At 47.6% G+C, this 27,665-nt stretch overlaps 1 protein-coding gene across 1 annotated transcript in view; it reads right to left on the bottom strand.

Moving 5' to 3' along the window:
• The window catches only part of PHACTR1 (phosphatase and actin regulator 1), a 573,363-nt gene that overhangs the window by 74,041 nt on the left and 471,657 nt on the right, over positions 1-27,665 (bottom strand). The window contains exons 6-8 of the mRNA XM_039231842.1: positions 19,239-19,406; positions 17,181-17,387; positions 214-535 (exon numbers count right to left, since the gene is read on the bottom strand). Coding sequence (XP_039087773.1) covers positions 214-535; positions 17,181-17,387; positions 19,239-19,406 — 697 coding nt within the window. The remainder of the gene's footprint in view (positions 1-213; positions 536-17,180; positions 17,388-19,238; positions 19,407-27,665) is intronic.

Here is a 27,665-nt window from a genome sequence, read left to right as displayed (position 1 = left end):
TCTTTACAATAAATGTGACTGTTATATCGTTCAGTAATAGGCAACATTTCTTAATTCTTCCAGACATTCAGTGTTTGGTCTGATTTTACGTTCAAACTACTCCCGCCCCAGTGAAGACTGAGCCCTTACCCTGGTCTTGACACTCCTGAGTCATGGTCACATCCCCAACCCCCCGCCAAGACCACCCCCTCCCGCCCATCCCCCACCAGTTACCTTTCCAGCCTCTGCATGGTCATGGCCAGCGTTTTGTTCAGCTCCTCTATCATCCTGCAGCCGGAGGGGTGCATGGGGAGGGAGCCGGTGGCGGAGGGCAGGTGCTGGCCGAGGCTGCCGTACTGCAGCTGGTGCTGGATCTGGGACGGCAGGACCGTGTGGTGGTGCTGGGCCCCGCTCTGCTGGCCGCTCTTCTGGGCCGCGTAGGACGCCAGGGAGAGTTCTGGCCCCCCTACAGGCATACAGATCATGACTTTCTTTGGAGGTAGCGGAGGGGACAGTTTCACTGGCAGACAAGGCAATTTCACAGGGGCGCCAGGATCTGCAGCACAAGGAGGGCGAGAGGCACACGTGAGTTTGGGGCATCCCGGAAGAGACCCAGAACACCACCCGTACCCGCCTGGGGACCGTGGGCTCCGACGCGGGCCCTGAGATAACACACACCACCTGAAGACACCAGCAGGGTCAGCGCTGCCACGGAGCCCCCGCCCACTCTGGTCTCCTGCCCCAAGCGTGCGGCCTCCAGGGTGCTCAGGGACCCAGGGAGTAGCCACGTCGGCCACACAGCCGTCAGGCTAAGGAAGGCTCGCCAGCGGCGGGAAGGGGAAACGAATGCACTCTACATGATCACGGAAACCCGTGGAACTTTAAAGACCCGCTCTAGGAAATGCCGTGTGTCTACAATTTTACCACTGTCATGTGCAAATATCCTTTCCAGCCAGAACTTTATCTACCAGGCACGGGACTAGGAAGCCAGCCTTCGGTTCAAGTCCACTAATAGCATGTCCCTGCGCAAGCGGCATCAGTGCTGCTATCCTTAATTCGGGGATGATGCTTTATGAGGATCCGTGGTCATGGGCCTCAGGTGCTCCGTGTGTAAGCAAGGCTTCCATGGTCCATGTGCTATTTAGCTTATCTCTTCACACCCACACTTGACCTCCGTGAAGTCTGCCTGAGCACGGTAGCCGGGCTGGTCGGCCCACGCATGTGGCATCCATATTTGGGCCGTTCAAACTGGAGGGAGGCTACACCAGATGCTTGGGCCTTGGTGGGCTGTGCACACACCCAAAGCTCCTTGGTTCCATGATAGTGGCTCCCAATTTAGGGGAGCTTCAGGGCAGACCAGCCCTTGGGGCATCTTTGGGATGACCTTGTAAACTCCAGGAAATGATCTAGCCCTGCTGGGTGGCATGGTTGGGTCTTGTGGGCTGCAGGCTTGCTGAGGAGAAACATGGCCACCCAGAGCAAGATGGGGGAGGGGGAAGGCCGAAGGGCATGTGTGTGATGCAGACAGAGCGCTCTCAACTTCACAGCGGGGATCCACATCAGGGAGCACCATGGGGCTCTGAGTCTTGCTCCCTTCTGGGGGACTTAGAGTTTTCTCCAATTATCTGTCTGCTTCGGGTGTGGCCTTCTATAGTTTAACCCCCACAGTTCTGCCCAAGTGACATCCTGAGGGCGTGATGTCCCTCCTTTGTTGAAAGCCCAGAAACAGAAATAAATAAATAAATAAATAAATAAATAAATAAATAAATCCCGCCTCCCTGACATATCATCCATGGCTTCCATGGCCTGTGTGTGTTTGAGTTCTCTCTCTCCACTCTCACTTTACCTCCTGAAGTCTGCTCTGGTTCTCTTGTTAAAACAGCCTCTCCTGTCATATCTGAAAGGCTGTAGATCAGAATCGCCTTACTGTTTCTCTCCTGTGGATTGTACTTATTTGTCAGCCCCCGAAGTCGGTGTCCACCCTCCCCTGCATCCCACACGGTGGCCTTCGTCCCTCACCTTCTCCACATGGGGCTGTCACAGTCTTCCCCGGTCTCCTCAAGGCTCCTCTCACTCAGCTTCTCCTGTCTCACAGGGAAACCCAAGGTGCGCACGCCAGGCCTCTCCTTCCCTCCAGAACCGCTGGGTTCCCCGAACTACCTGATGTTTGCACCCCCTGGGGCCTGCGCCACTTTCCCTCAGTTTGTAATATTCCATTCTGTTTTCTTTTCTTGGTCACTTCCTCCTCTCCTTTCAGGATCCAACTCAACTATGACCCCTGTGAAGAAGCCTCCTGAGTCCTTACTTCATGTCTTCCATCCTGCACCCTGCGGGCCTACTGGGGGCGGGAGGGAAGTCAGCACTAATAGCAAGAGTGGCAACAGATGACAGAATTAACCCAGCCGCCCTTACCCCGTGCTTACTACGTGCCAGATACTGTTCTAAGCGCTTTGCAATTTAATCCTCACAAGGAGCCTGTGGCATAGACGCATTATCATCTCACTTTTACAGATGATGGTACCAGACTCTGAAGACACCCAAAGGCGCTTCCTGTTTACGTAGCTGTCTCCTCTTCTGGAGAACAAGGACCTCGGATAATCTGTCATTCCATCTTTGGCATCTTGTAGGGCGCCCGGTTCACAGAGCGAGAGGCTCACGACATGTTTACAGAACGGGTTGACGCTATGAGGCTCTGCTGTGGGATGAATTCTCACCTTCCCCAGAAATAGACAGTCTCGAGATGGGAAGAATGGGAGCATACAATGAATAAAAAGTTCAGGATCATGGAGCTGTGGGTGTGTGGATACTACGCTGTGGATCCTAGAGCTGAGATACAGGGAAGGCTAATAATTCCAGAAGGCCTGAGAAGATCGCTCCCCAATTCCAAAATGCCAGCCAGTCATGACCACGGGGCTTCCTCACACTCTTCCACAATGGCTCCCCATTTGTCACCAGCGCCCAAACACAAGACACAAGGTGACCGCGTTCAGGGGAATGACCAATGGTGCTTGCTGCAAAGTGGCTGAGATGTAGAAACTCACCCCCCTCTGTCCAGTTCCTGTTACTGAAGGGTCCACTCCCTTGACTCTTGGAAGCTTTCGCACGAGCCTAGCAAATGCAATGTGTACGGAAGTGTTAAGGGTTTCTACCCAGGAATGCTCCACCCATTATTCCTTCCTTTGCAGATCTAAGTCAGCTAGGTGCTCACTCGCTTGGGCAGGAGGAAGCGGAGCCAGGAAGGAAGCATGGAATGGTCTACCTGGAACGAACAGTGATTACCTTGAGTTCCACCCATCTCGGTAACCTAGGACTTCCTGCACACACCCTACCAAACTACTTCCTGTCACCGCTACTGCAGCAAAGCTTACTTGGTTTCTTCACTAGGAAAATGGCCAAGGGGACACCAGGAATTCTATCAGAATAGGTAAAGAAGTAATGAATGAACCAGTGGACATAGTTGCTTTCATTGCTCAAGAAAGAAGATGCTGCATCTCCTTTCTGGTTGTTTCACTCTACACAGTCATAAATTAAATAGGTGTGGGAAATGAAAATGAATTATTTAAAATAATGCTTAGCTCGGTAGATCTGGTAAAAAGAGAGGACACTGGGAAAAAGGTTAAAATCATGGGGAATTATCAGCTTTCAGTGAATTGACTCCATCATCCCCATCTTTCTCCAACATGGTAGACAAGTGAGGCGGGCCTGGGCAGCCCAGATCATTAGTAACTTTCAGTGTCCGTTTTTATATCTTGTTGACATCTTAATACGAAGTCATAGCTCATAACAGATCTGGAGCAAGTTGTACGTAGTCTGCCATTCTGAGTTTCTATTGTTTTATCTTTCTGTCCATAAACTTCTCATGTTCTCTGCCCCCTTGCTCACGGCACCAGTGTGGGAACTCATCTCTTACTGGGTGGACAGCGGGACCCACCCTCCTAATCCATCTGCACTCCCGACCGACATCTCCCTAAAGCACAAGTCATGACGCAGGTCCCATGAGGATTCCCTGCCCCACTCAGAGCTCCGGGCCATCCAGCCTGGCCCAGCCCAGCAGGTGCCTCCTGCCCTCCATGTCCCCGGCCAGGCCAAGGCTCCACACTAGGTTTCCCAGGAACCATGTTCATCCTCAGTCAGGGCCTCTGTCACACCCGCCCCCCTGAAACACCCTCCCAGCTCCTGCCCCATGATCACAATTGCATTCACCCTTCAAAGCACAACTGAAGACCCAACTGCCCCCCACCCCCATGGCCTCTCCTGCCCCAAACTCCCGTGGCCCTGATGGTCAGCACCCCCATCTAATTCCGCCCGATGCTGTGCCAGTCAAGGCCAGCTGCATTTGGATCCCTCTTCCCACACGTGCTTCTGCTCTCCCCATGGGACGCCCAGAGTGCAACTGGTGAGGCCCAGCATCACGCAGCCTCATGGTTCACACCGAAGGTGAATCACCCTCATACTGACGCTGGCCCACCCGGCTCATCTCAGGGATTCTAGGGAGGTGCAGGCGCCCAGCTTCGTACTTTTTACCAGCCATGTTTGAAAACCACTCAACTTCTTACCCTTGGTCCTTTGCTCTGAAAACAAAACACAAAAGGGTGCTTATGCTTAAGCAAGGTTCTTGGATCACCTGCAACGTTCCCCTGATACTCGCCCAAAGTCTGTATTCCTCAGCTTCACCTCTGACCTGCTGACTGAGAATTTCTGAGTTAGGTGTCTGCAGTTTAGCTGCTTCCTAGATGCTCCCCATACTCAGGGACTGAGAGGGAAGAATCAGGAAGAACTAGTGATTTGAGGGTGCTGAACTGCTTTGAGTCCGATGCTGCCCGAGCTGGGGACATGATGCATCAGTTCCATCTGGCCCCTGGCCCAGTCCGAGGCATAGTCTCCAGGGTCTATTTCTATCCCCCCAGCATATAAAGAGTAAAAGACCAGTCTGCAGGAAACCAATGCACCGAAAGCTAAACTATCTGAGATCCATGCACCTAACCAGTAAGCTGTGCTTAAACCTACTGTCTGCAATTAAGGGACTTGTCTTTAAACCAATTTGTCTAATGGCACTTCCAATTACATTTTATCTTTATAAAAATCACTTATCACTGAGCATCTCGCGGATGAAAAGACTTCTGACATCCTTCTGGGTGAATTCTTCTCTTTTGTTTGCTTTAGAATACTTTAAGGGTATTTCAGACAAGTTTGCCTAAAGAGCCTGTCTTCAAAATTTTGTCTCAAGCAATAAATACTTAATCAGATGGTAAGCTTTTCATAGCGAGTTGATTCAGTGCGTGAGACGACTCTCGCTTCTTTCCTGCTGATTTTGATACACCTTCTGTGTACTCCTGTATGCAGTTATTGAACACAAGGGGAGCCGTATACCCAGTACTCATTTCTGTTTAATGAGGCATTGGCTTTTTTGTAACAAGGATGACAGATGAAGATGAATGGATTGGGGAGGTCCGGTATGACTTCACCGTTTCTTGCCAAGATGCCAAATTCCTAAGGCAGTGATTCACCAACCTCACTAGGGAGGTATGGGAGGGGCAGGGCCTGGCTTGCAGATTCAGATTCAGATTCAGCACGTTTACAACGGGGTCCAGGAGTCTGCTTTGCAGAGAAGCTCCCAGAGACCTCGGCTGACACCACACAAAAAGCCCCAAGAAGCATAAAATCGCTTCCAGCGTTTGTCGCACTAAACACAGGAGATAAACTGTAAAATCCAACACTCATCCAGCTGTTTCAGTTTTCCAATCTGTGAAATAGGCAGGAATTCATAGGTCATGGGCCTCTTGTGAGAATTACAGAACGTAAGGCACGTACCCCGTGTAGCACGGTGCGTAGCACTCGGGTAATAAATAGTCGCTATGAATCTGGTCGCTATCATTTTCATCAGTATAGAATTGCTTCCTCAGGAGCTCAATCACCTTCCCCAAGGCTGGTGAAGGCACCGTCACTAGGCTCTCATGGGCTCTGTTACTTCCCTTTGTCACAGCACCTCCTATAGAGTCACTCAATCCGTTTCATTTTTCTTGACTTGCCACTGGTTTTTATTTGCAGTAGATAAAACAAGTGATGTATTGCTTTTATCCCACTGAGTGTGGCTGTTTCCTCACCAGCCACGGACAGGCACCTAGTGCATCGCAGGTGCTCCATAAACATCTGTCGGTTTTCCTTCCCATTACGTCTTCGGAGCAGCGACAAAAGGTAGAACGTAATGACCAGAGTCTCCTACACGAAGGCTCTGCTAATCAAAGTGGGGGGGGGGGGGGCGGTCCGTGGACTGGCAGAGGCAGAGCCTCTTGGGAGCGAGTCGGAAATGCAGATTCTCAGGGTTCAGCCCAGGACTTCTGAATCAGGATCTGCATCTTGACAAAGTCCCCTGCACCGGTCTACTCTGATACGCTATCTTCAAAGCGGGCCACCGCTTTGCGAAGAGGCTGCTCCCTCGTGCAAAATGCCAAGTGTGCAGGGCCTTCTAGAGGGATTCAGCTCTTGCACCTGCTCTCTGAGCGCTGAGCAGGGGCGGTGGGAGGCTTCTACTGCATGCCTGTGACACCACCCAGATCTCAGAAGAGCTGGGGTTTAATCCCAGCTCCGTGTCCAAGAAGCTCTGTCGCCGTTCCTGAGACATTAGCCTTCCTGAGCCTCAGTTTGCTCATCTATACAAAGGAAGCATAATCCACCTTAATGTCTACCCAGCTTCTACATGGGTACAAGTGGGCTGAAATCCAGCCTGAGGTCTGTCTTAGGAAGGGCAGCCACCCCAGAGGAAGGGGCAGCCTTCTGTAAATTCATTCTTCCCAAGGGCACCTTTTTATAATTTTTTAATAACTTTTAAAAATAACTTTCTATAAATTTACAAAGTCCCCAAACAGTGAGCGGAGGGCCTGAGTGTAAAATCTCTCCAGTGAGTCCTTGATATGTAAAAGGAGTTCAACGAATATAGCCTTTGTTGATTCTAAAAAAATAATATAGGGGCGCCTGGCTGGCTCAGCCGGTTAATCATCTGACTTCAGCTCAGGTCATGATCTCACTGCTCGTGGGTTCGAGTCCTATGTCAGGCTCTGTGCTGACAGCTCAGAGCCTGGAGCCTGCTTCGGATTCTGTCTCTCTCTCTCTGCCCCTCCCCGACTTGCAGTCTGCATCCCTCTGTCTCAAAAATAAGTAAACATTAAAAAAATTTTTTTAAATAAAAAAATAATATATTCGCTGCCTCTCCCTACAGGCTGTCGTGAGAGCTGGACAATGCGGACACGCTCTGAGATCTGCCAAGCACCGTATACCTCTGTCCTGTTACCCACGGGGCACTTGCTGAACACTGGGAGAGCCCCCCTCAGCCTGATGCTTCCCGTCAGGGGTGGAAAGCGAGAGGCCACGGCAGCTGGGAGTGTGGTGGCTTAACGTGCAGGGGTTCTAAGTCAGCAGGCGAAAACCCAGCTGCCAGTGAACCCAACAATGGGAACGAGAGCTTCCAAAGGATCATCCTGGCAGCCTTCCAGGCTTGCAGCAAAGCAGTGCGGGAAGAAAAAAAGGCACAGCCCTCCGGGGTCAGGGTGCGGTTCTAATGCACACCACCCTGCACCAGTATTGAGGGCTGGACAGAAAAGAACCAGAAAAGAACCCAGAACTTGGAGGGGCAGAATCCAGACTCTCTGTGATTCAGTATCTGGGAAAGATAGCTAATCTTATTTGCGGGGGTGGGGAGATTCAGACTCTTTGCCTCTAAAAATCCAGGAATCAAAAATGTCCCCTTTACCTTGATAGCACCTCACGGAATAAAAAAACTTTGCATCTACGGGATGCATGGTGTTCATGGGTTGCTGGAGAACTTACTCTACCTCCTGCATTTATGACGACGATGGTGGCTGGTAGTGCTGGGGCTCACACAGAGCTCTCTGCTCACTGCCTTCAAAATGGATGAGCCCTCTGCACCCAGACGGATGGAGAAGCGGTATATTCATAAACCTGTCTATGTTGATGGAGTGGAAAAAAGCAGAAACAACCAGTTCTGGAGAGCAAGGAAAATAAACTCAAACTGTGTGTGTCACGGAGCCATAAAACCCAAGAGGGATATGTTTCCAAATATGACACTGCTCTAGCTGATGACATCAGACAAGGACATGAAAGCCCCAGGTCACTTCTGTCGTCTGTTCTTACGCCCCAGGACCGCAGCACATAAGAGAACCAGGCTGGGCTAAAGGAACACACCCCTACCCTCTCTTCTCACTTCTTTACTAACACCTGCTGGAGAAGCCCATTTATAACCCAGGATGCACACGTCAGAGCGCTTGTCTATGATAGTAGCACTTAGTGTCTCAATGAACAGAGGTGCCGTAGTAATTGCTCAGTCATTTGCCACCTGGTCTCAGCAGGTTAGAGTCTTTGATCTCCTTTGATAGATACAGGCACTCCACCCAAGAACATAAAGAACGTCTAGAAGGAGTACTTAGAATTCGAATGAGAGGCCGGAATCTCCAGAGCCCAGAATCAGATCCCCCCTGGCTGCGACAAAGGTGCTCAGATGAGTTCCGTCAATTCCTTCAGACCATTTTGGGGATTCTCAGGCTGTCTGGCCTTTTTCGTTGGTCAGATGCCTGGAAAGGCAAAATGCATCTCCTGACCCCTTGTGGTAAGAGGGACGGTGTGACAGGAAGCGGGTAACATGGAAGTGGCTTGTGTTAAATGCCCCAAACCTGGCTTGCTCTCCCTCAAGCTGGCCAGCACACGGACACTACCATAAACACCTGATGTTTGTGACAAATACGTCCTGAGACCTTCCAGAAGCCTAACACCAAGGGCTACAATAGCAAACACATCACCAGCACCTGCCTCTGTTTCTGAGTCACTTACCACAACAAAGCATTTTGTTTTAAAACTCGCCCCGTTCCAAAGACCCTCTGGGCAGCAGATGACAAGCAGGGAGGGACACATCGCACTAAGATGGAGATGCTGGGTGCCACGTGCAATTAAATTCAATTTTTTAGGGGCACCTGGGTGGCTCAGTCGGTTAAGTGTGCGACTTCAGCTCAGGTCATGATCTCGTGGTTCGTGAATTCAAGCCCTGCGTTGGGCTCTGTGCTGACAGCTCTGAGCCTGGAGCCTGCTTCGGATTCTGTGTCTCCCTCCCTATCTGCCCCTTCCCTCCTGCTCATGCTCTCTCTCTCAAAAAGAAGCAAACATTAGAAAATTAAATTCAACTTTTTTTAAAAAATATTTTTATTTATTTCTAGGAGAGAGAGAGACAGCGTGAACAGGGGAGGGTCAGAGAGAGAGGGAGTCACAGACTGAAACAGGCTCCAGGCTCTGAGCTGGCAGTCAGCACAGAGCCCAATGTGGGGATTGAACCCACGAACCGCCAGATCATGACCTAAGCGGAAGTCGGACGCTTAACCGACTAAGCCACCCAGGCGCCCCAAATTCAACTTTTTTACAAGTAACGTTGCACATGATTTGTTGCCAGGAAACTGCTCTTAAAGGAGTTAAAACTGTAGGTGTCCCTATAATCACAACAGCCAACACCCGTTGATGAGATCAGCATGTCATCGGAAATTATAAATCGCCTGTACAAAAGCACATTATCCTGTTTGTTTTTGCAGCAATGCAGGTGAGTGCTGTTGCGCCCAGGGAGACGAGCACGATTCAACTGATAACTGAGCTGCCGAACCTAAGCCTTCTGCAAGACGGGCACAAAGGGGAAGGAGAAGGTTCCAGAGATGGGTCTGACAGTCCCTCTCAGGAAGACTGTTACTTATGACTATCCAGGCAAAAGCTGGGGGAGTCCTGTCAAAGTCACAGAGTCATAAAAGCAAGGACAAATATGTTCATCTGATCCCAGAACCCTAGAGCCAAGTGGCAGATCTATGATGTTGCAAAGTAGTTAACTGAGATCATAAGGAATGAAATACTTCGTAGACCCTAGGGAGCTAGGAAGAGGTAGAACATTCATGGTGAAGGTACAAATATGTCCAAGCCAGACCCTTAGGTAGTATAAAGGCAACACAGGACAGCTGTAGTTCATCTCCCACCCTGCATCGACCTGAGGCCTGATCCTGATTCGCTGTTGGGAGTCACACTCCGATTTCTTCCACTGACAGCGAAGGGGACTGCTGGTCTACCCACCTGTAGTCGGTGGTCTACCAGGGCACACCCACTGTCCCTTGAAACTCTCACCGACACCTAGGTCTGGACCCCAAGTCTGACTGATGGACGGCTGTCATGGTCTTTCACTTGTCCATGCAGGTACCACGGTTCTTTCAGGCACTACAGAAGTGCGAGCATCAGATTTTGTCTACGACACGACTCAGAGCCTGAGGGCAAGTATCCGGCTATGAACTTGTGGGCACATCGTCATCCAGCTCCTCCTTCAAGACTTCAGCTGTAGGCGGTTCTTTCCCTCACAAGCCCTCCTGTTCTGGGGCTGCTCGGCGCATGTAGCGGGGAACGAGCCCGGTCACTTCCCCACTCTCAGGCTGACCCCTGGGACACGGGACCGATGTTCAAGAGGAAGAACCAGCAAGGGCAGGAGCAGCCCGATGCCTTCTGAAATTCCAGGTTGACAATGGCCATCTCCGGCTTCCATTTAGACATCCCACCGTGAATCCATCCACAGAATTACTGTCCACCGAATCCACGAGAACATCAGGGAGACAGGCTTGGCTGAAATCAAGCAGTTGCTGCTAAATGTCCACAAAATGTGCCCCACTTCGTCCTCCAGAGTTCTATCCTTCGTCATGGCATTCGAGGCTTTCCACGGCTTCCCTTCCCCCCACTTCTGGCCTGATCATTTGCCGCTTCACTACAAGAAGCCTGCGCTCTTGCCAAGCTGGGCTATTTGCTTTAATTTTTTAATTTATTTTGAGGGAGAGAGCGTGTGTGCGCACAAGCAGGGGAGGGGCAGAGAGAGGGAATCCCAAGCAGGCTCTGCACTGTCAGCACCGAGCCCAACACAGGGCGCTGTCCCGCGAACCACGAGATCATGACCTGAGCCGAAACCAAGAGTCAGACGCTCAACCGACTGAGTCGTTCAGGCACCCTGCTATTTCTCGAACACACTATGCCTCCTGCTTAGGTGGCTCTGTGTACTTTACTTCATATTTTACAACAACCTCCTTTCCCATCCTCACCCGGCAAAATTTTACTCATCTCGAAGGCCTGTTTTAGATACATACTCCTTTATGATGCTATCATGCCTCTTCTGAGTCTTTCAAAAGGATATGGGTCTCCTGCTATTTGAGTTTCTTTAGCACCGTGTTTTCACACCTTCGTACTAAACATCTCTTGTACTTCTAACTGCCTACTACCCCTACAGCTGGGGAGGGAACACTGCTCATCAATGAAATGAAAGCTGGCAGAGCACGTGGCACACGGTGGGCGCTCAAAATTCACGTGCCGTTCAGCCTTACAAAGGAAGGAAATCTGATCACAGGCTACAGCAGGGATGAACCTTGAGGGCATTATGCAAAGTGAATTAAGCCTCTAATAAAAAGTCAAGTATTATATGATTCCACTTTTATAAGGTAGCTCACACTCAGAGACACAAGAAGTAAAATGGTGATCATCAGGGGCTAAGCAGGGAGGAAGGAAAAAGGGGAGTTGTTTAATAGGCACAGAGTTTGAATTCTGCAAGATGAAAAAGTTCTGGAAATCTGTTGCACCACAATGGGAATATAGTTAACATTACTGAGTTACACATCTACAAACTGTTAAGAAGGTACAGTATTTTGAGAGAGAGAGAGAGCACAAGTGGGGGAGGAAGAGAGACAGAGACAGACAGAGAGAGAGAGAGAGAGAGAGAGAGAGAGAGAGAATCCCAAGCAGGCTCTGAGCTGTCAGCACAGAGCCCAAAGCGGGGCTTGAACTCACGAACCATGAGACCATGGCCTGCGCTGAAATCAAGAGTTGGATGCTTAACCAACTGAGCCACCCAGGTGCCCCAAGAAGGGAAATTTCATGTTATGTTTTCACTCCAAAAAAGTGCCAAGTGAATGAAATCTCTAACCTAACAGTGCTACATTTAAAAAAAGAAAAGGTGTTTTGCTGTAATCTTAATGCTGACCTCCGAGGTCAGAGCAGAAAGCAGCCTTAAAAAAAAAGTTTTTATTAATTGGAAGTCCTCACATGCACCAAGAAGGAATTTCTACATTTTAAGAAAGGGAAATCAAAACTGGGTATTAAGAGTAAGTCTGGGTGTGTTTCCCATGCCTTCAAGGTATCAACTATCCAGAGACTGAACCTTCAACCTCTTTCTGAGGCTTCTGGGTTACAGTTCAGATTTTCCATTTAAGGCAGAGAGGAGGTTCAAGGTCACAGGGGTCCACTCCCAACTTTTCCTGTGCCTTCAGAGTAGAAGGCAGTGAGGGGAGGCAAGAATAGAGGCAAAAGTATATGATTTTGTAGGGGTGGAGAGTAGGGTGTCGGGTGGGGGGAGGTGCTGGGGAGAATTCAGGACAGGGGATAAGGGAGCCAAGTAGGAATAATAAAATCACACCTCAGACTGTGACTGCAGAAGAGTCTGCCAACAGCGGTGTCCACAAAACTAGAGAGATGGCTAAGACATTAATGTTGGTTTTGGGGTGATGAGCTCCAGATAGAAGATGCTCATCAGACATGTATAAAGCTGAGAAACACCATAGGGCATGGAGGTCATTTCCCAGGGACGTCTGCAGTTGCAAAAACTTCGGGATGTTGAAACTAGCCGTCAACCCACAGAAGTTTCCTTGTATTTCAGGGTCTAAAGACAGTGCGAAGAAGCCTTGGGTGGGTTTCACATTAGCAGAAGGACTCGTTTTTAAGGATCAGCAATACTTTGCTTTCTTTGCCAAACTGCCATCTCTAACTGTGGCCAAATGCTTCCCGTGCCATTTGCACTGTTCTGGACTCTTATGGACTGTCTGCTTCTAGCACATTCTTCCCAACTCAACCCAACTGCATGCATTCAGGTCTTTCTCTTTATAATCCAGTGCCTTGAAAATATGACTTATGCTTGAAAAGACCGGATACACTGTTGTCTTTGAGTTATGCAAGTAAAGGAGCCACTTTTACTAAACAGACGGAAACACACAAGGCAAAAACATGAAAAGGAAACCCGTGATTCTCTTGTTTTGAATTTTAAGAATAGGTAGCTTAGTGGGGTAGACACTAATGGCTGTAAGTAAGAACTGCAGAGTCAAACAAAGTGGGTTGAGTTCATCTCTGGCACTTAGTAGCTACATAACCATGACTGAGGCATTTAACTTAATCAAATATCATTTCCCTCCTCCAGGAAAGAGAATAATGATAATAGTATCGACTCCATGATGCTAAATGATATGTCAGAAAGTTCTCAAAAAATGGCAGCTGCCATTATCACCCAAGTGTGAATGCCTGACTGTGAAGTCCAGCTCTTACGTTGGTTGACTATCCTTCATTCACATGGCACCTGTGGGGCACCTAATCATAGGTACCTTATGCAGAGTCATGGATTATTCATGCAGTGTTTCATATCTGACTCCTAGAGCCAGGGTGGCGGGAGAGATGATTGACAAGACTCAGAAAGATAGGAGACAACAGTGGGTGGGTTTTTTTTTTTCCCGGTTGTTTTTTGTTTTTGCCTCAATCAACCCTTTTCCTCTGGGGTCCGCCATCATTCGAAGAAGGATGCATTTGGGGATCATTCATCTCAGATCACATGCCTTATGAGACCAGCCCTGCTATGCACGGTCCTTCCAGAATGGAAAGGAACCTGGCGCCCCTATGTTGCAAGCTACTGTGCATGCTGCTGTTGGAGAGGATCAGAAGGAAGAAGAAAGATGTGGACAAAAGAAGATACTCTGGGAGAGCAAGGATCTATCTACTGGCTGGAGAGCTAAGAAAACTCACGGGAAAGTCTTCAGGTTTATAGTGGTTTTCTGGATGAAATGGAAGCAAATAGCAAAGCAGAGATGTTTCTGCTCGTCTCTGCCTGATCGCATAGCTGGAGGGAGCTCCGGGTCAGGCTCATGCTTCCTCCTCTAGCATCCTACGGGGCCATTAGCCACTGTCGCTCTCTATTAATCACGCTTGGTGTCTTTCAAACTGTCCTGTTTCCTTTCAAACATGTCAACAGAGCAGCAGACAGTGAGAGCATGCTACAAAAGTTCTAGAATTCCTAGTTTATTAATTCTTTCTGACATAGCCCAGATGTCTCTAAAGTAATTAGGAACAGAACAGGGTTAATGTCACTGCCTCATGGTGATGCAGATTCATTATGACTGGTTGTTCGCTTACAGAAATTAAGCACGTCTGATTGAGTTTCAGCCCAGAAGGACAGCACCAGGCTTCCAGCCCACACACCTCTCCTCCTGGCTTGTGCTCCTCATATCTAAGAGGCTACCAGAGACAACAGGGTAAGGATTATCAGCTCTCAAGTATGTTTCTCCCTTTGATCCTAGCTACGCGGAGGTGAGGTTTACAGAGAGTAGAAGAATCCATTCTTCTTGGGAAGGGATGTGGGAAGCCAGAGAGACTGGGCTAACTTCAGATACCCTCGGTCGCTCATAGATCAAGAGTCCTGCGGATACCAAGCCACTCAAGTTCACTGCTCCTGGAGGAAGCTGTGAATGAATGAAGGGTGTCTTCACTAATCAGATAACTCAATAAATGAGAGGCTGTTGCTGGTGAAGAAACTGTCCATTCTTCTTTTAAAATGTCTTACCTACTGTCCTCTCTCCTCCTGCTGTGATCGGCCAAATGCTTGTTAGCTCAATTTAAATTATTCAATTTAACTCAACTAGTGATGCCAGAGAACAAGGCACAGGGCTGACCTTTTTAGACCTTCAACTTTCTCCTTCTGTTCATTGTACACGGTGACCTAGGAAGGCTTTCTAAAGGCTAATCACCATCACATCCCTCCCCTGCTCAAAAACCAAGCTTTCTGCTGCCGGGGGAGCAAAATCTAAATGCTCATATGCCTTATCTAGTGAGTCCTTTCTTAATATGTCCCGAGAAGGACCCTCGGCCCCAGCTCGGCGACCTCGTCATGGACCCGAAGCACTGCCATCTCTGGGGCTCTGACCAGGGCTTTTTTTTTCTTTTTCTGGAATGTTCTCCCCTCATTCTCTATAAATACTCTTCATGCTTGGAGGGTCAGCTCAAACTTCAGCCTTTCTATGCCCTTTTCTCAGATCACACTGAACTTCAAAGGATACTCCTGACAGTAGATATTTTGGTACTCTACTGTGTGTATATGTGTGTGTGTATCCATACATGCATACACACACACACACACACACACACACACGTGTACATACATATCCACTAAACTCATTCCCTTGCATCTGCTTTGATACCTAGCCCAGTGTTCCACCGAGAAGTGTGATGGATAAATCTGAACCACAGGCAGGAGTTTATTTTGCAATATTTAATCCTCAGGGAAAACTGGCATCAAAACCTTCAAAGTCCGCTAGCTCTTAAAAGGCACGTCATTGATTTCTAGATTTAGAATCAGTGCTTCTAATTCTAGAAATAAATCAGGAGAAACTTGGATGCCGACTAAGCTATGAGTGCTGTGGCGGATGTTCGCTGCTGTGATTTTTACAATAACAACAGAAGAGCCCACGAGCGGCCAGACAAGTAAATCTCACTCGATGCCAAGCAGCTAACAAAACTGTGTTGTGGACTATTTACGAACAGGAGAATCAGTTCACAAAAGATCACACCACATGTAAAAAGCTGGTGACATGAGATGATGTATAGCAGGCATTTGATTTTTATTAGATGGACAGATAAATGGACAGTGGTTCTCTCTTGGGGGAAGCTTATGAGGGTACCTTCTCCTTTGTGGGTTTCTATGCATTTATATTTTGGGACACTGGACTAAGGTGTTACTGATGTGAACGGGATGGTTCCTTTAAATGGAAATCTCCTCTTTGAAACCACAAACGTCTGGCTTGGATGGACACGTATGTTGACAGAGAAGTCTGACTCAACCCTGCGTTTAATTGGGACTCCACACCCTTCTGTCACAGGAGCAGCATTCATTCCCTGGACTAGGAGTTAGGAAGCGCAGGGTGGAAGCGTACCTCTCCTGCAGAATTCCTGTAGCCCTCCTAACGGCACTGGGTTTTCTTAAACAATCAGCTTTTCTACTACAAAACAGGTGAATATTCTTCTCTACCTCCAACCCCATGACATCTCACACACACACAAAAAAATGTAAAGAGATCCATCAGAAACTATTTATAAAAATACGAAACTCCTTGCAAAGAGGCAGCTGATCAGATGGAATTACAAACAAAGCTGGAGAAACAATCCCTGAAATCTTTACTCTTTAAATTAAAACCACAACTTTAATGTTTAAGAGACATTAAGAGAGAGACAGTGAGAGGGTGAAGGGGCAGAGAGAGAGGGAGACACAGAATCCGAGGTAGGCTCCAGGCTCCGAGCTGTCAGCACAGAGCCTGACACGGGTCTCGAACTCACGAGCCGTAAGATCATGACCTGAGCCAAAGTCGGATGCTCAACCGACTGAGCCACCTGGGTGCCCCAAAACCACAGCTTTAAATCCGAAAGTAGTATCCCATTAGCGTGCAGTGAAGTCCTTACTAGATGCTCAATCACTAGTACATCCAAGATGGCGACAACTGTGGGGACGGACATTCACTAACACTTCAAACGTAATTACATAAAAAGCATTTTCGGACAACACTGCTAAGCTTATTCTTCTTCGAAGAGTCCTTCCCACAATACTTTGCAGACTGTCTTTTTTTTTGGTTTTGTTTTCATTTAACAGAACAAACAGCACAGACATGAATTTTAATAAAGGAAACAGGCTGGGCTTCAGATCAATAATTTAAAGACAAAAAATTTAAAGCGTTGGCAAACTCATTACAAAGGGAACAAGGTACTCCTCTTCGTCTCTGCAAAGATTTTGACATTGAAGCTAATTCACCTAGCCGGGCAAATACTCGTGAACCAATCACATAAATACCAAAGCACATATTTACAGATACACACGACGAAGGCTCTTGGCATATGGCTGGCAAGGCGTATGTCGAATGCTTCGTGACGAACACACACAAACCCAGGTCGTGACTGAGTGTACGTGGAAATACCCAGACGCCCCACAGAGCAACCTCACCAAAGAGGTGCAACGGGCCTCAGATAAAAAGAGAGAGAGTGAGAGAGTGAGAGCAAGAGATCATCCCGTGAAGGGAAGGTAGGGCTGCACGCTTCCGGAAGACATCTTGACTCACCTGTGACGTGGTTGGCAATCCTGGCACTGGGTTTGGGAGGCAGGGCGGGGGGCTGCTTGAGAAGGGACAGCTGCTTCACTGGGGTCTCCTCATGGTCTCCAGAGAAAGCAGCAGGTTTTTTGGGGGGCAGTAGCAGCACTGGTTTGGCTGAAGGATCTTGGGACAGGAGGGCTCCAGACTCACTGGCAGAGGGACTCTCTTCAGACACTGAGGGGACAACCACACGACACACAGGTGACATTACACAAACGCAGTGCAGGTGGGGACCGGCGGGAGCACACAGGACAGGGACGTGGGCGAGCAACACAGCAGAGCACCCGCTCCACGTTGTCACGGACACGCGGAGTGTTAAACAGTAAAGCGAGGGTGTGGGGTGGGGGGAGGGGACACATCAGTGAGGCAGAGGCAGAAAGGGAGGGGGAGGGGCATCAAGAGGACATTCTGTCCAAACCATCCCAAGCTTCACCACTTCCAGCTGGGCGTTTACGCCACAAATTCTGAGTGCTCTCAAGTGCGACTCTTGGGGTCACCGCCACACTCAACGGATGACAGGTGTGGTGGACCAGGGACAAAGAGCCCCATCTGAATGAACCAAACCAATGCTGGCATCTTCCTTTGGGCCTGTTTTGCCCTCTGCTGGGAGGAAGAGAGAGTCGATGCTGGGGTCTGGTCTTTGCCCGCTGGGTCTCCCCATGTGTGGAACACCAAGGGACGAAGACAGCAGCCTAGAGGCTGACATGCTCCTCCAGACTCTGGATCCTTGGAGGCACCTTGCAGTTTTAGGGGCCCCCCGAACCTCAGTGAGGCAGAGAATGCACCAAGACAATGCCCTTCTGTCTCCCTGCCTCCCCTCTCCTCTTACATACCAGCACTGTGGCTTTCTCATTTGACTTCCCTCTTTTCTCTTTGCTCCCCATTGGGCATGACTCTTCCTTTCCGCCATGGGAGACCCCTGACTGGCTCCAGTTAAGAGCTGTCCCAGGGGGTGGGGAGGTTAGCATGGGCCTTCATCCCAAGATGGCAGCCTGGCCAATGAGACCAGAATTCTGATTTTAGGGAGATGACAGATTTCTCTGTAACAGCCAAATCTGTGTGATCCCAACGTCACCAGGCAGGTTGGATTGGAAACACAACTCACCGCTACCATTGGAAAAGTCTTCTCAGCCTGGAGGGCCGGGGGTGGGGGGTGGGGGGGGGCTTGGGGAATGTAACTCAGTGTCCCCTGCAGCATCAAAGCCCTGCAAATGACCCTCACAGCACCCACTTCTCCCCCTCTCTCAAGGGACGCCATCCTTGTCAGCACTGGGCACGCCGATGGAGCAATGACTCGGGAGGTCCAAGCCGAAGCCTGGCATGGCCTCTGGGATGCCAGCTCTCTCATGCTCCCACCTGAGCTCTGCTAGTGCAGACTTTGCCTACGGTGTGGAAAAAGGGTATGGCCTTTGTAGCCATATTCCGGAAATTCCATGAGGACCCTCCAGGCTCCTGCTGACACTCCTCACTGGCCATGGGGAGGGTCCCATCTTCTGCAAACCCTCTAAGGGAGGAATATGGACCACTCAGAGGGCTCTGGACCAAAGAACGAGTGACAGTCGATGGTACCAAACATCATCTGTTGGCAGCCTACGAGTTAACCAGTAACTTCTATACGATTCAATGGCCAATTAACACATTGACTGTGTACAGTAAACAGATACTATCATCAGCTGGGCTGGACACCGAGCCTGGGTTTAAGGGCTGTGCCAGGGCTTTACAAATGTGACCTAGGTGGGAACCGTGTCCAAGTGTAGGGTTCCTTAGCTGAGCTTAACAGAAATGAGTGTTAGAAACAAACCAACGACACTTAAATCCTCCATATGACAAAAAAGGGTGTGTCTTCCTGGAAGAGATTAAAATTACAAAAAAAGGTTTTGAAAAACTATAGGACAGTCAGTGTCCCGATGGGGCCAGTTCGTCCTCATTTCCAGGAGATTCTTATGCTCCAGGTGGTTCAAGACAGAGCCCCATGTCCGGCCCCCATACCGGGGACCTGTTTTTCAGCTCTGCTAGGAGACTTACCTGTCCCATCCATGATGTCTGAAGGTTGGAGCACCTCGTACGAGCAGGGGTCCCTGGGCATCGGGACCGGCTCCATTTCGGACAGGGCAGGCAGAGACAGCTGGCTGGAGCTCAGGGACTGCCCGTTTTCCAGGGAATCATCCTCATTCGATATGGAGAGCTCCCCGTCTGCAAGTGCAAGAAGGAGATTGCACAGTGAGACAACGCCTGCCTTCCAGGGAAGGGGGACATTTAGAGTCTGCTAGTTGGGTGTAAATGTTTCTGAATGATCTTTATCAAGGTCAGTAGGCAAACCCTGAACTTGTTCTTTTGTTTTTCAGACCCTTATTTTATTTTTAAACCTCTGGCATCTGACCACGAGGGCAGCAATTTCCGGGACCCCCTTGCTCTCCATCTTTCTAACCATAATCACCCCAATTAGTATGCTGTTGTTTTTACTGAAAGTGAATTAAAATGAACGTTTCTTCATTATTTTGGAAAGCTGGCAAAAACTGAGCAGGCCTCAGAGACTGGAACACCAGGAAGAGGAATTCCTACTTTAGGGAACGAAGGGCTTCGTACTGCTCAATGCCAGAAGAATGGTTCTCTAAGGATCTAAGCAAAATTTATCATTTTTATCTCCTTCCTCCCCCTGGCACCTGGTTTCTCCAGATAGATAAAATTTGGGAGGGCTCAAAGTGCCCCCAGGCTCGCCTCCTGACAATAGGGACCACTGCTCACTGGCTGTTGGGAGGGTACCACCTTCTTCAAACCTTACAAGGAATTGAGTAGTGACCATTTGGAGGGCTTCAGACCAAAACAGCAAAGCTGCAGTGACCTGAGGATGCTGGGAAGTGGCCCCACTTCTCGCAGTGTCCACCAGTCATCATGCCTTGGGGGCGAGCCGACTTTGATCCTGCTTGAAGCCCCCACAAAGCAAGGGGCAGCAGCAAGTTAACACCAGGGCTGAGGATCAAAGGCTCCCACCCAGTGGCCATTTGTCAAATCAAAACTCCCCCAGTGTGATTTCATCTTAGCCCAGGGGAGTCCTAAATAACTAGGCATTAAAGTCAAATAAATTTTTAAAAAGGACTGGAAGCTGTTCCAGTGAGATGAATAAATATCCCGATGAAAGATTCTTAAGTTATGCTTAGTCAGGAACACAGACACCTGCAAAGCAATTACCTGCCTTAAAACTGGAAGAAAGATGACTGACTTGTAGAAATGAAACAGCAAAATGACTCCCAGGTTAATCTTGTATAAATAATCCTTTTCTTTGGCTATGCTCCTCCCAAGGCTTTATTTTTATATGCAACAATGTGTCGCAGTGAAGGATGCTCTGTCTGTCCCCTTCCTTCCTGGTTAGAACTGGTCTGATGAAATGTACATTCAACAGTGTAATCTACAAACCAACAGGCTTTAGACAGCATATGGTTCAAGGACATAGGGCATTTGACCTGAATCTTGTATATACATAGAAAAAAAATATGATACCAAAAAAAATCACCTGAAGCAGATGATATAAAGCACTGACATGCTTTAAGCTTATGGGGTTTTGTTTTTTTTTTTCCTTCTTTTTCATTCAGCCTTTTTGTATGCCGGGAATGGTACAGTAGTCAGTGTAATTGTCATTAACAAAATGAGGATTCCTCCTCATTAATCAGAGAAGAAGAGCAATGCAGACTGTAAGGCCAAGGCTATGGGAAGGGCATAGCTGAACCCAGCATCTACAGGAGGGAAGGGCTGTGGGGGTGAGTTAACGCACTGGCGTACCATAAGGGATGGTCCCCAGTCCCCTTAACACGCTTTAATTTAGCATGTTCACACTGATGCCGTGGGAAGTAGCATTGCTTCGGGTTCCCAGCCAGTGGAATAATGAACGAAGCAGGTGCCGTTCGGTGGCACACATCTCTAGGAAACCACTTGGATTCTGATGCTCCCAGTGTAATGAAAGTCCTGGGTTAAGACACCCGGAGTAGGAAAGATTTTAGCGCTATTGCCAAGTTCTGCTTCCTTGGGGGGCAACAGTGGAATCAAACGACTGCTGCCCTTTTTAACAGTTAAAAAGAATCACAGAAGCAGAGGTGGGGAAAAGATACAACGCAACTCGATTCCTTAGACTCTCTGAATCTCAGCTTCATCAAGGCATCTGGCAATAGGGCTAGAGGCTCAGCTCGTTCACAGAGAAACACCCCTTGGGACACAGCAGCTCTCCAAAAATGTAGTGCCCCGGACATTACAGGTACCTTTGCTAAGTCACAAAGGCCCAAACCACTTTGGAGAACTCCACTGTCCTAATGCCCAAATATACATTTCCATCAACAAATTAAAAATGGAGAAATAAGACACTGATCATATCACCACCTTAACAGATAGAGTTTCTTTTTCTGTACATCTTTTTCATAGTTGTAATCTTACTGTGCATCAGATTGGGTCTTTTTTGTTTGTTTGTTTACTATTAAAAGCATTATAATTTGCGTAATTATCATCTTGCTGATTATATTGGATGAATAAACTGGCATTTATTTAGCTCTCTCCCTATGGCCAGTTGGAAAGGGATTTCAAGTGTTTTATGATAAGAAGAAAGGAGGCTCTGTTGACCACCTCCCTGCATAAAGTCATTTCTGCAATTGGGATTGTCCTCTTTTAGGGGCGCCTGGGTGGCTCAGTGGGTTGAATGTCTTGCCTTTTGATCTCAGCTCAGGTGTTGATCTCAGGGTCATGAGTTTAAGCCCCACATTGGGCTCCATGCCGGGTGTGGAGCCTACTTAAAAAAAAAAAAAAAAAAAAGATTGTTTCCTTTAATGTGCAGAGGTTTTTGTCTTGATGGGGTCCCAGTACTTTGCTTTTGCTTTTATTTTCCTTGCCTCTGGAGCCATATATAGTAAGAAGTTTCTGAGCCCTGGGCATCCTACGTAAGAGATGAATTACTGGGCTCTTTTTTTTTTAATGCTTTTTTTTTTTTAATTTTAAAAGAGAAATAGAGAGAGAGAGAGAGTGAGTGAGAGCAAGTGAAGGAGGGGCAGAAAGAGAGGGAGACAAAGAATCTGAACCAGGCTCCAGGCCCTGAGCTGTTAGCACAGAGCGCAACGCAGGACTCAAACTCACACACTGCAAGATCATGACCTGAGCTGAAGCTGGACACTCAACCAACTGGGCCCTCCAGGCGCCCCGAGTCAATGGGTTCTACCCCTGTAGCCAAAACTACACTGTATGTTAAATAACTTGAATTTAAATTAAAAACATTGTTTTTCATAAAATGATATAAATCATGGCTTTAAAAAGATTAAATTGTATAGAAGCATTCATAAATAAAAAACAATATTAGCTTCAAAAAAAAGGAAAAAGGAAGTCTCGTTTTAGGAGAGCTTCTAATAGATGAAATTTATGCATATTAATATTTCAATATCTAGCTGGGAATTCCTAATGCTTAGTAATTCCAAATCTGATTAAGCTGAAGAATATGTAACTCTCCATGTCCTTTCTATTAACCAGCACTATTTATTAGCCTCTTTACTGGCCCTTTTAATTAGCATTATCAGAAAAAGTGTTTTTCTTTTTTAGAAAGAACTTAACCTTCCCGAGTAAGAGGAGTCTCATGGATTATTTGTACCTTCATCTATTTTTTTTCATGTTTGTTTGAGAGAGAGAGAGCGAGTGAGTGAGCAAGGGAGAGGCAGAGACAGAGGGAGAGAATCTCAAGCAGGCTCCGCACTGTCAGCATGGAGCCCAACTCGGGGCTCACACTCACTAACCGTGAGATCGAGACCTGAGCCAAAATCAAGAGTCAGACTCTTAACTGACGGAGCCACCCAGGTACCGCTGTACCTTTATCTTTTCAGAACTTCACTGTCTCTTGTTAGGATGAGAACGAGTTTGCTCTTTACACTAATATTAGACATTAGAAATAATGAGAAATTATATTACTCTTTATAACGTTAAAAATTATTTTGATGTTTTACGTGATCTAAAATCGTCTGTAATAATGGTTTTTTTTTTTAAATGTTTTATTTATTTCTTTTTGAGAGAGAGAGAGACAGCGTGAGCAGGGGAGGGTCAGAGAGAGAGGGAGTCACAGACTGAAACAGGCTCCAGGCTCTGAGCTGGCAGCCAGCACAGAGCCCAACGCGGGGCTCGAACCCACGAACCGCGAGATCATGACCCAAGCGAAAGTCGGACACTTAACCGACTAAGCCACCAGGCACCCCAGTAATGATGGTTTTCAAATGGCCCACAACAACTGCCCAGCACTTTCCTACCAGAAGGAGTAGTGTGAGCAGGGAGAAGGCGAAGGCACATGAGACCAGAGGGGTCGAGGCAGTGGCTCGCGGCATGAGTGGATAACTTGGTTTCCTGGAGGCAAGTTAAAGTAGGCGGCTGGGCTCCACCCCCAGGGTTTCTGAGCCAGAAGGTTTGGGGTGGGACGGAGGATATGCATGTCTAGCAAGTTCTTGGGGGATGTCGGAGCTGCTTTTGCCGGTCAGGGTTCCACTCTTTGAGACCAACCGGATTGGAGTGGAGGAATCAGATAGATGGACAAGGGAACCTGGAATGGCAACAGCGCCTTGTCACGATGCCCTAAAGGCAGGAAATGCTGTTTATGTGGCAAACGGGGAATAGAGACTGTTGGTGTAAACCTCAAAGAGGACAAGAAAGCAGGAGATTGCACCGTCTAACCATGGATCATGCCTATGAACTTGTCACAAAGGAACATGGGACTGGGAAGAGCACTAAGATAGAGTGGAAAATTAAAATGTGAGCCAGATGCAAGCATATGTAACAAGGGAAAATCGGGTCACAGCAGTGGCAGAGAGCATGATGCAGACGTGAGTGCAAGTCAAGGTCATAAATCTTGAATGATGAGGCACCGAAGGCAACGGATCTGAGGTACAGAACTGGCCACGGAAAGTGTACAAGCCGTATTTTCCACTTTCCCTTGTGAGATCCAAGAAAGGAAGATGCTGGTAGAGTCAGGTTAACCACCCCATCAAGGAGAGTAAAGGGAGAGGTGCCAGTGAATGAACTGATTCAACTGACAAACATCTGTTGAGAGCCTGTAATTAACAACACGCAGCAGAAACCAGAAACCGCAAATGCTCAGGACGACCTTGTAAGGCAGACGTTTGCTTTCAGCTCCTTATGGTACTTTTAGAAACCCCTGCCCCATCTGTGGGCCCCCCAAGCCCTGGAGCTTTACCACAGCCCGCCCTGCCTCCCCTCCCATAAGCCAGGCACGGAGCCAAGTGCGAAGGAGAACGCAGATACACAGATAACACAAGACAAAGAGATGCAGAAACGCAGGCTCAGGGAGGAGCCAGCAACAGAGGTGGAAAAAAGGAACAAGAGTACGAAGTCAAACCCTGAGAAGTAGATGAAGAAAAGGGAAAGGTTGAAGGAAGGCAGACCTGTGCTCAGAACACAGGAGCCCAAGTATTTCAGGAGGATTTCAGCTCACATAGAATTTTTCTTTAATATTCTGAAAGTATGATTTACGCAAAAGTTGTCTTCCAGAGGACTGGCTCAAAAGACGCATCGAAAAATCGTTTGTTTTGGTCTGTTCAGGGACTGCTTCCACTGAAACCCAGATGTCACCTCTGTGATGACATTTAAGGGTTTATTTGTTTTGATTTTTCTCGATTCTTTGCTTTAGGAATACTCTCTGGTTTTAGCGTGAATGACACCTTCTGAGCAATGAAATTTTCTCAAAGCTTAACTTTTTTTTTTTTAACACACGAATGTCACATAGAGAATGGGCAGTGGGAATTCTTTTAGGTTCTCACGGAGAGCCAAATAATAGCATTTACATTAAGTAACATTAAAAATTGCACGAAAGATAGAGATTTTGTTCTGAAAAGGCTCAGGGTTCGTGGCCCTTTGAAGTTGAAGACAAAAATAAATTTTAATTCTGAAAAAATACTTCAATATAAACTTAGGCTCACCCCTGATTCTGATTTTCTAGGATATGCCTATGGTTTCTATAAAAGCCTATGTTAAAAAATGTATTTCGGGTGCCTGGGTGGCTCAGTAGGTTAAGCATCCGACTTCGGCTCAGGTCACGATCTCTTGGTTTGAGGGTTCAGGCCCGTGTCGGGCTTCGTGCTGACAGCTCAGAGCCTGGAGCCTGCTTCAGATTCTGTCTCCCTCTCTCTGCCCCTCCCCTGCTCATACTCTGTCTTTCAAAACTAACATTAGAAACTAAATTAAAAATGTATTTCTAGTTGGATAAGACATCCTTACTTAATAAATAATAGTTGACTATGAGTATAAAAAATTGCTTTATTGGACACTTGGGTGGCTCAGTCCATTAAGCATCCAACTCTTGATCTCAGCTCAGGTCTTGATCTCTGTGATGAATTTAAGTCCTGCACTGGGCTCCATGCTGGGCATGGAGCCTACTTAATAAAAAATTGCTTTATGCCTATACACTGAATATTATGGCAACACATTTCATATGGATCCAGAAAATAAAAGTAAAACTTCAAAACTAGAATGGTATAAATAAATGTGCACACATATTTATTTATTCAGATTGTGTAAGAGGGAAGCCAGATGGAGAGCTTTTGACTGACTCACAAAATTTGATTTTTAATCTGCAAAATAAAATGCTATACACCAAATGTAAGAAAAAGAGCAGTGTAGTGGAGAAACAGGAGCCAAACATAGCTAATAAAAAACTGACTATTCCAAGAACGAAGAGTATTTGTACAAACAAATGGAAGCGTTCCACATGCCACTTGTGAAATGCAGAGCCTTGCTGGGAAGGAAAGAAATGCAAGTGAAATGATCATGCGGTGATGCCCAGACACTAAAAAATGGGTCTGGGGGCGCCTGGGGGGACTCAGTCGGTTAAGCATCCGACTTTGGCTCAGGTCATGATCTCACGGTTCAGGGGGGTAAGCCCCACGTTGGGCTCTGTGCTGACAGCTCAGAGTCTGGAGCCTGCTTCAGATTCTGTCTCCCTCTCTCTCTCTCTGCCCCTCCTCCACTCACACTCTGTCTCTCAAAAAGTAAATAAACATTAAAAATAAATGGATCTGAAATAACGTCAAGTACAGAAGCAGGAACGGAGGACAGTTTGTACGTGTGGATCAGGAGCACATCAAAATGATACAGGTGTGCAGGGTGGCAGAGTTCTGATGTAAATTTGGCAAGATAAGAAGTGGAGTTTAATGATCATTAGCTTTTTTTCTGTAAAGATGCTTACATTTGTAAACACACACAAATCGCACGCTGCCTTGTTACATTAAATTAAAAAAAATAACAGTTTTTGTTGGAGGGAAAAACCCTTCCTCACCCCTCTGGTTTCTTAAGAATGCATTGATTTCCCCTAAGCTCTTTTTTTTTGGGGGGGGGGCGCCTGGCTTCTTACCCTTCCTTCTCTGCAGTGACCTCATTGCTAGGTCCCTGCTTCTACACCAGGGGGAGTGAATCACCCCAAAGGGTGAGCCCCGGGGCGGGGGGGGGGGTCCGAGGGGGGACTATACATTGTTCCCTGGCCACCTTGGACCAGTGCTGATTCAGGGCTCGGACCTTCTTCTTGCTGGGCTGATGTGAGGTCCAGGCTTGGGGGGAGGGCCTGAGTAGAAAGTTGTCAAGCCTGTCAATGACTTCCTCCAGACAAGCTTTTATCAAGAGTTCTATATGGGAACCTTAAGAACCTAGAAGAGTCTGGTGTCTCAAGGGAAGCAAAGGCTTTTTCTATCTCAGGCAAAAAAAAAAAAAAAAAAAGGAAGGTGACAGGAAGAATAGTGTTATAAGCCATGCTGTCTGTGCGTCGGCAAAGAGCAATGAGCTGGCGGGCACCCCTAACTCATTCTCAGGAGCAGGCAAAGGAGCCAGACTCTGAGCGTGGGGAGAGCCATGTTCTTGTTTTTGCCATTGCTAGCTTGCCAAAAGTCACTCAATGTCTGGGCCTTCTGTCCCTTGAAAACAAAACAAACAAAAAGGACGACTGTGTTGGTGCCAAGCTTCCTTCTAGATCAGTGCTATGTGTCGGGTCGGACAGCCGGAGGAGATGAGAAGTTCTCCCCAAAGCTTGCAAATAAGCCTGAAATAACAGATAGGCTAACCCAGCAAATCCACTTCGGTTTCCTTTTCCTTGTCTGGTTTACTCTCTGTGGGCATATCAGAGCAAGAAGAACCAGGAAATACACTGATGAATTTCAGGCCTAGCGCTCACTAATAAAGTTTTATATTTTTATTTAACAAAACTATTAGGTAAAGCTTTAGCATAGAGCTAGAAGCCTGTGCACTACACGCAAAGCCTTTAGATTCAGTAGAAAAACAAGGGGGGGGGATGGGACAGTGAAAGGGATGCTCAAAGAAACATTTTTAAGCATTTCAGATCATCTTCAATGTCATGTACAATGACAGACATTGTACTGGACCTATATATATATATATATATATATATGCGTAATAATAACAGCCCCTTAAACAATATTTTGG

This window comes from Hyaena hyaena, unplaced genomic scaffold (assembly GCF_003009895.1).
Source record: "Hyaena hyaena isolate Hyena2069 unplaced genomic scaffold, ASM300989v1 scaffold_60, whole genome shotgun sequence".
Classification (NCBI taxonomy): domain Eukaryota; kingdom Metazoa; phylum Chordata; class Mammalia; order Carnivora; family Hyaenidae; genus Hyaena; species Hyaena hyaena.
Note: the sequence above shows the minus strand (reverse complement) of the source record. Positions and strands in the feature narration are given on the sequence as shown.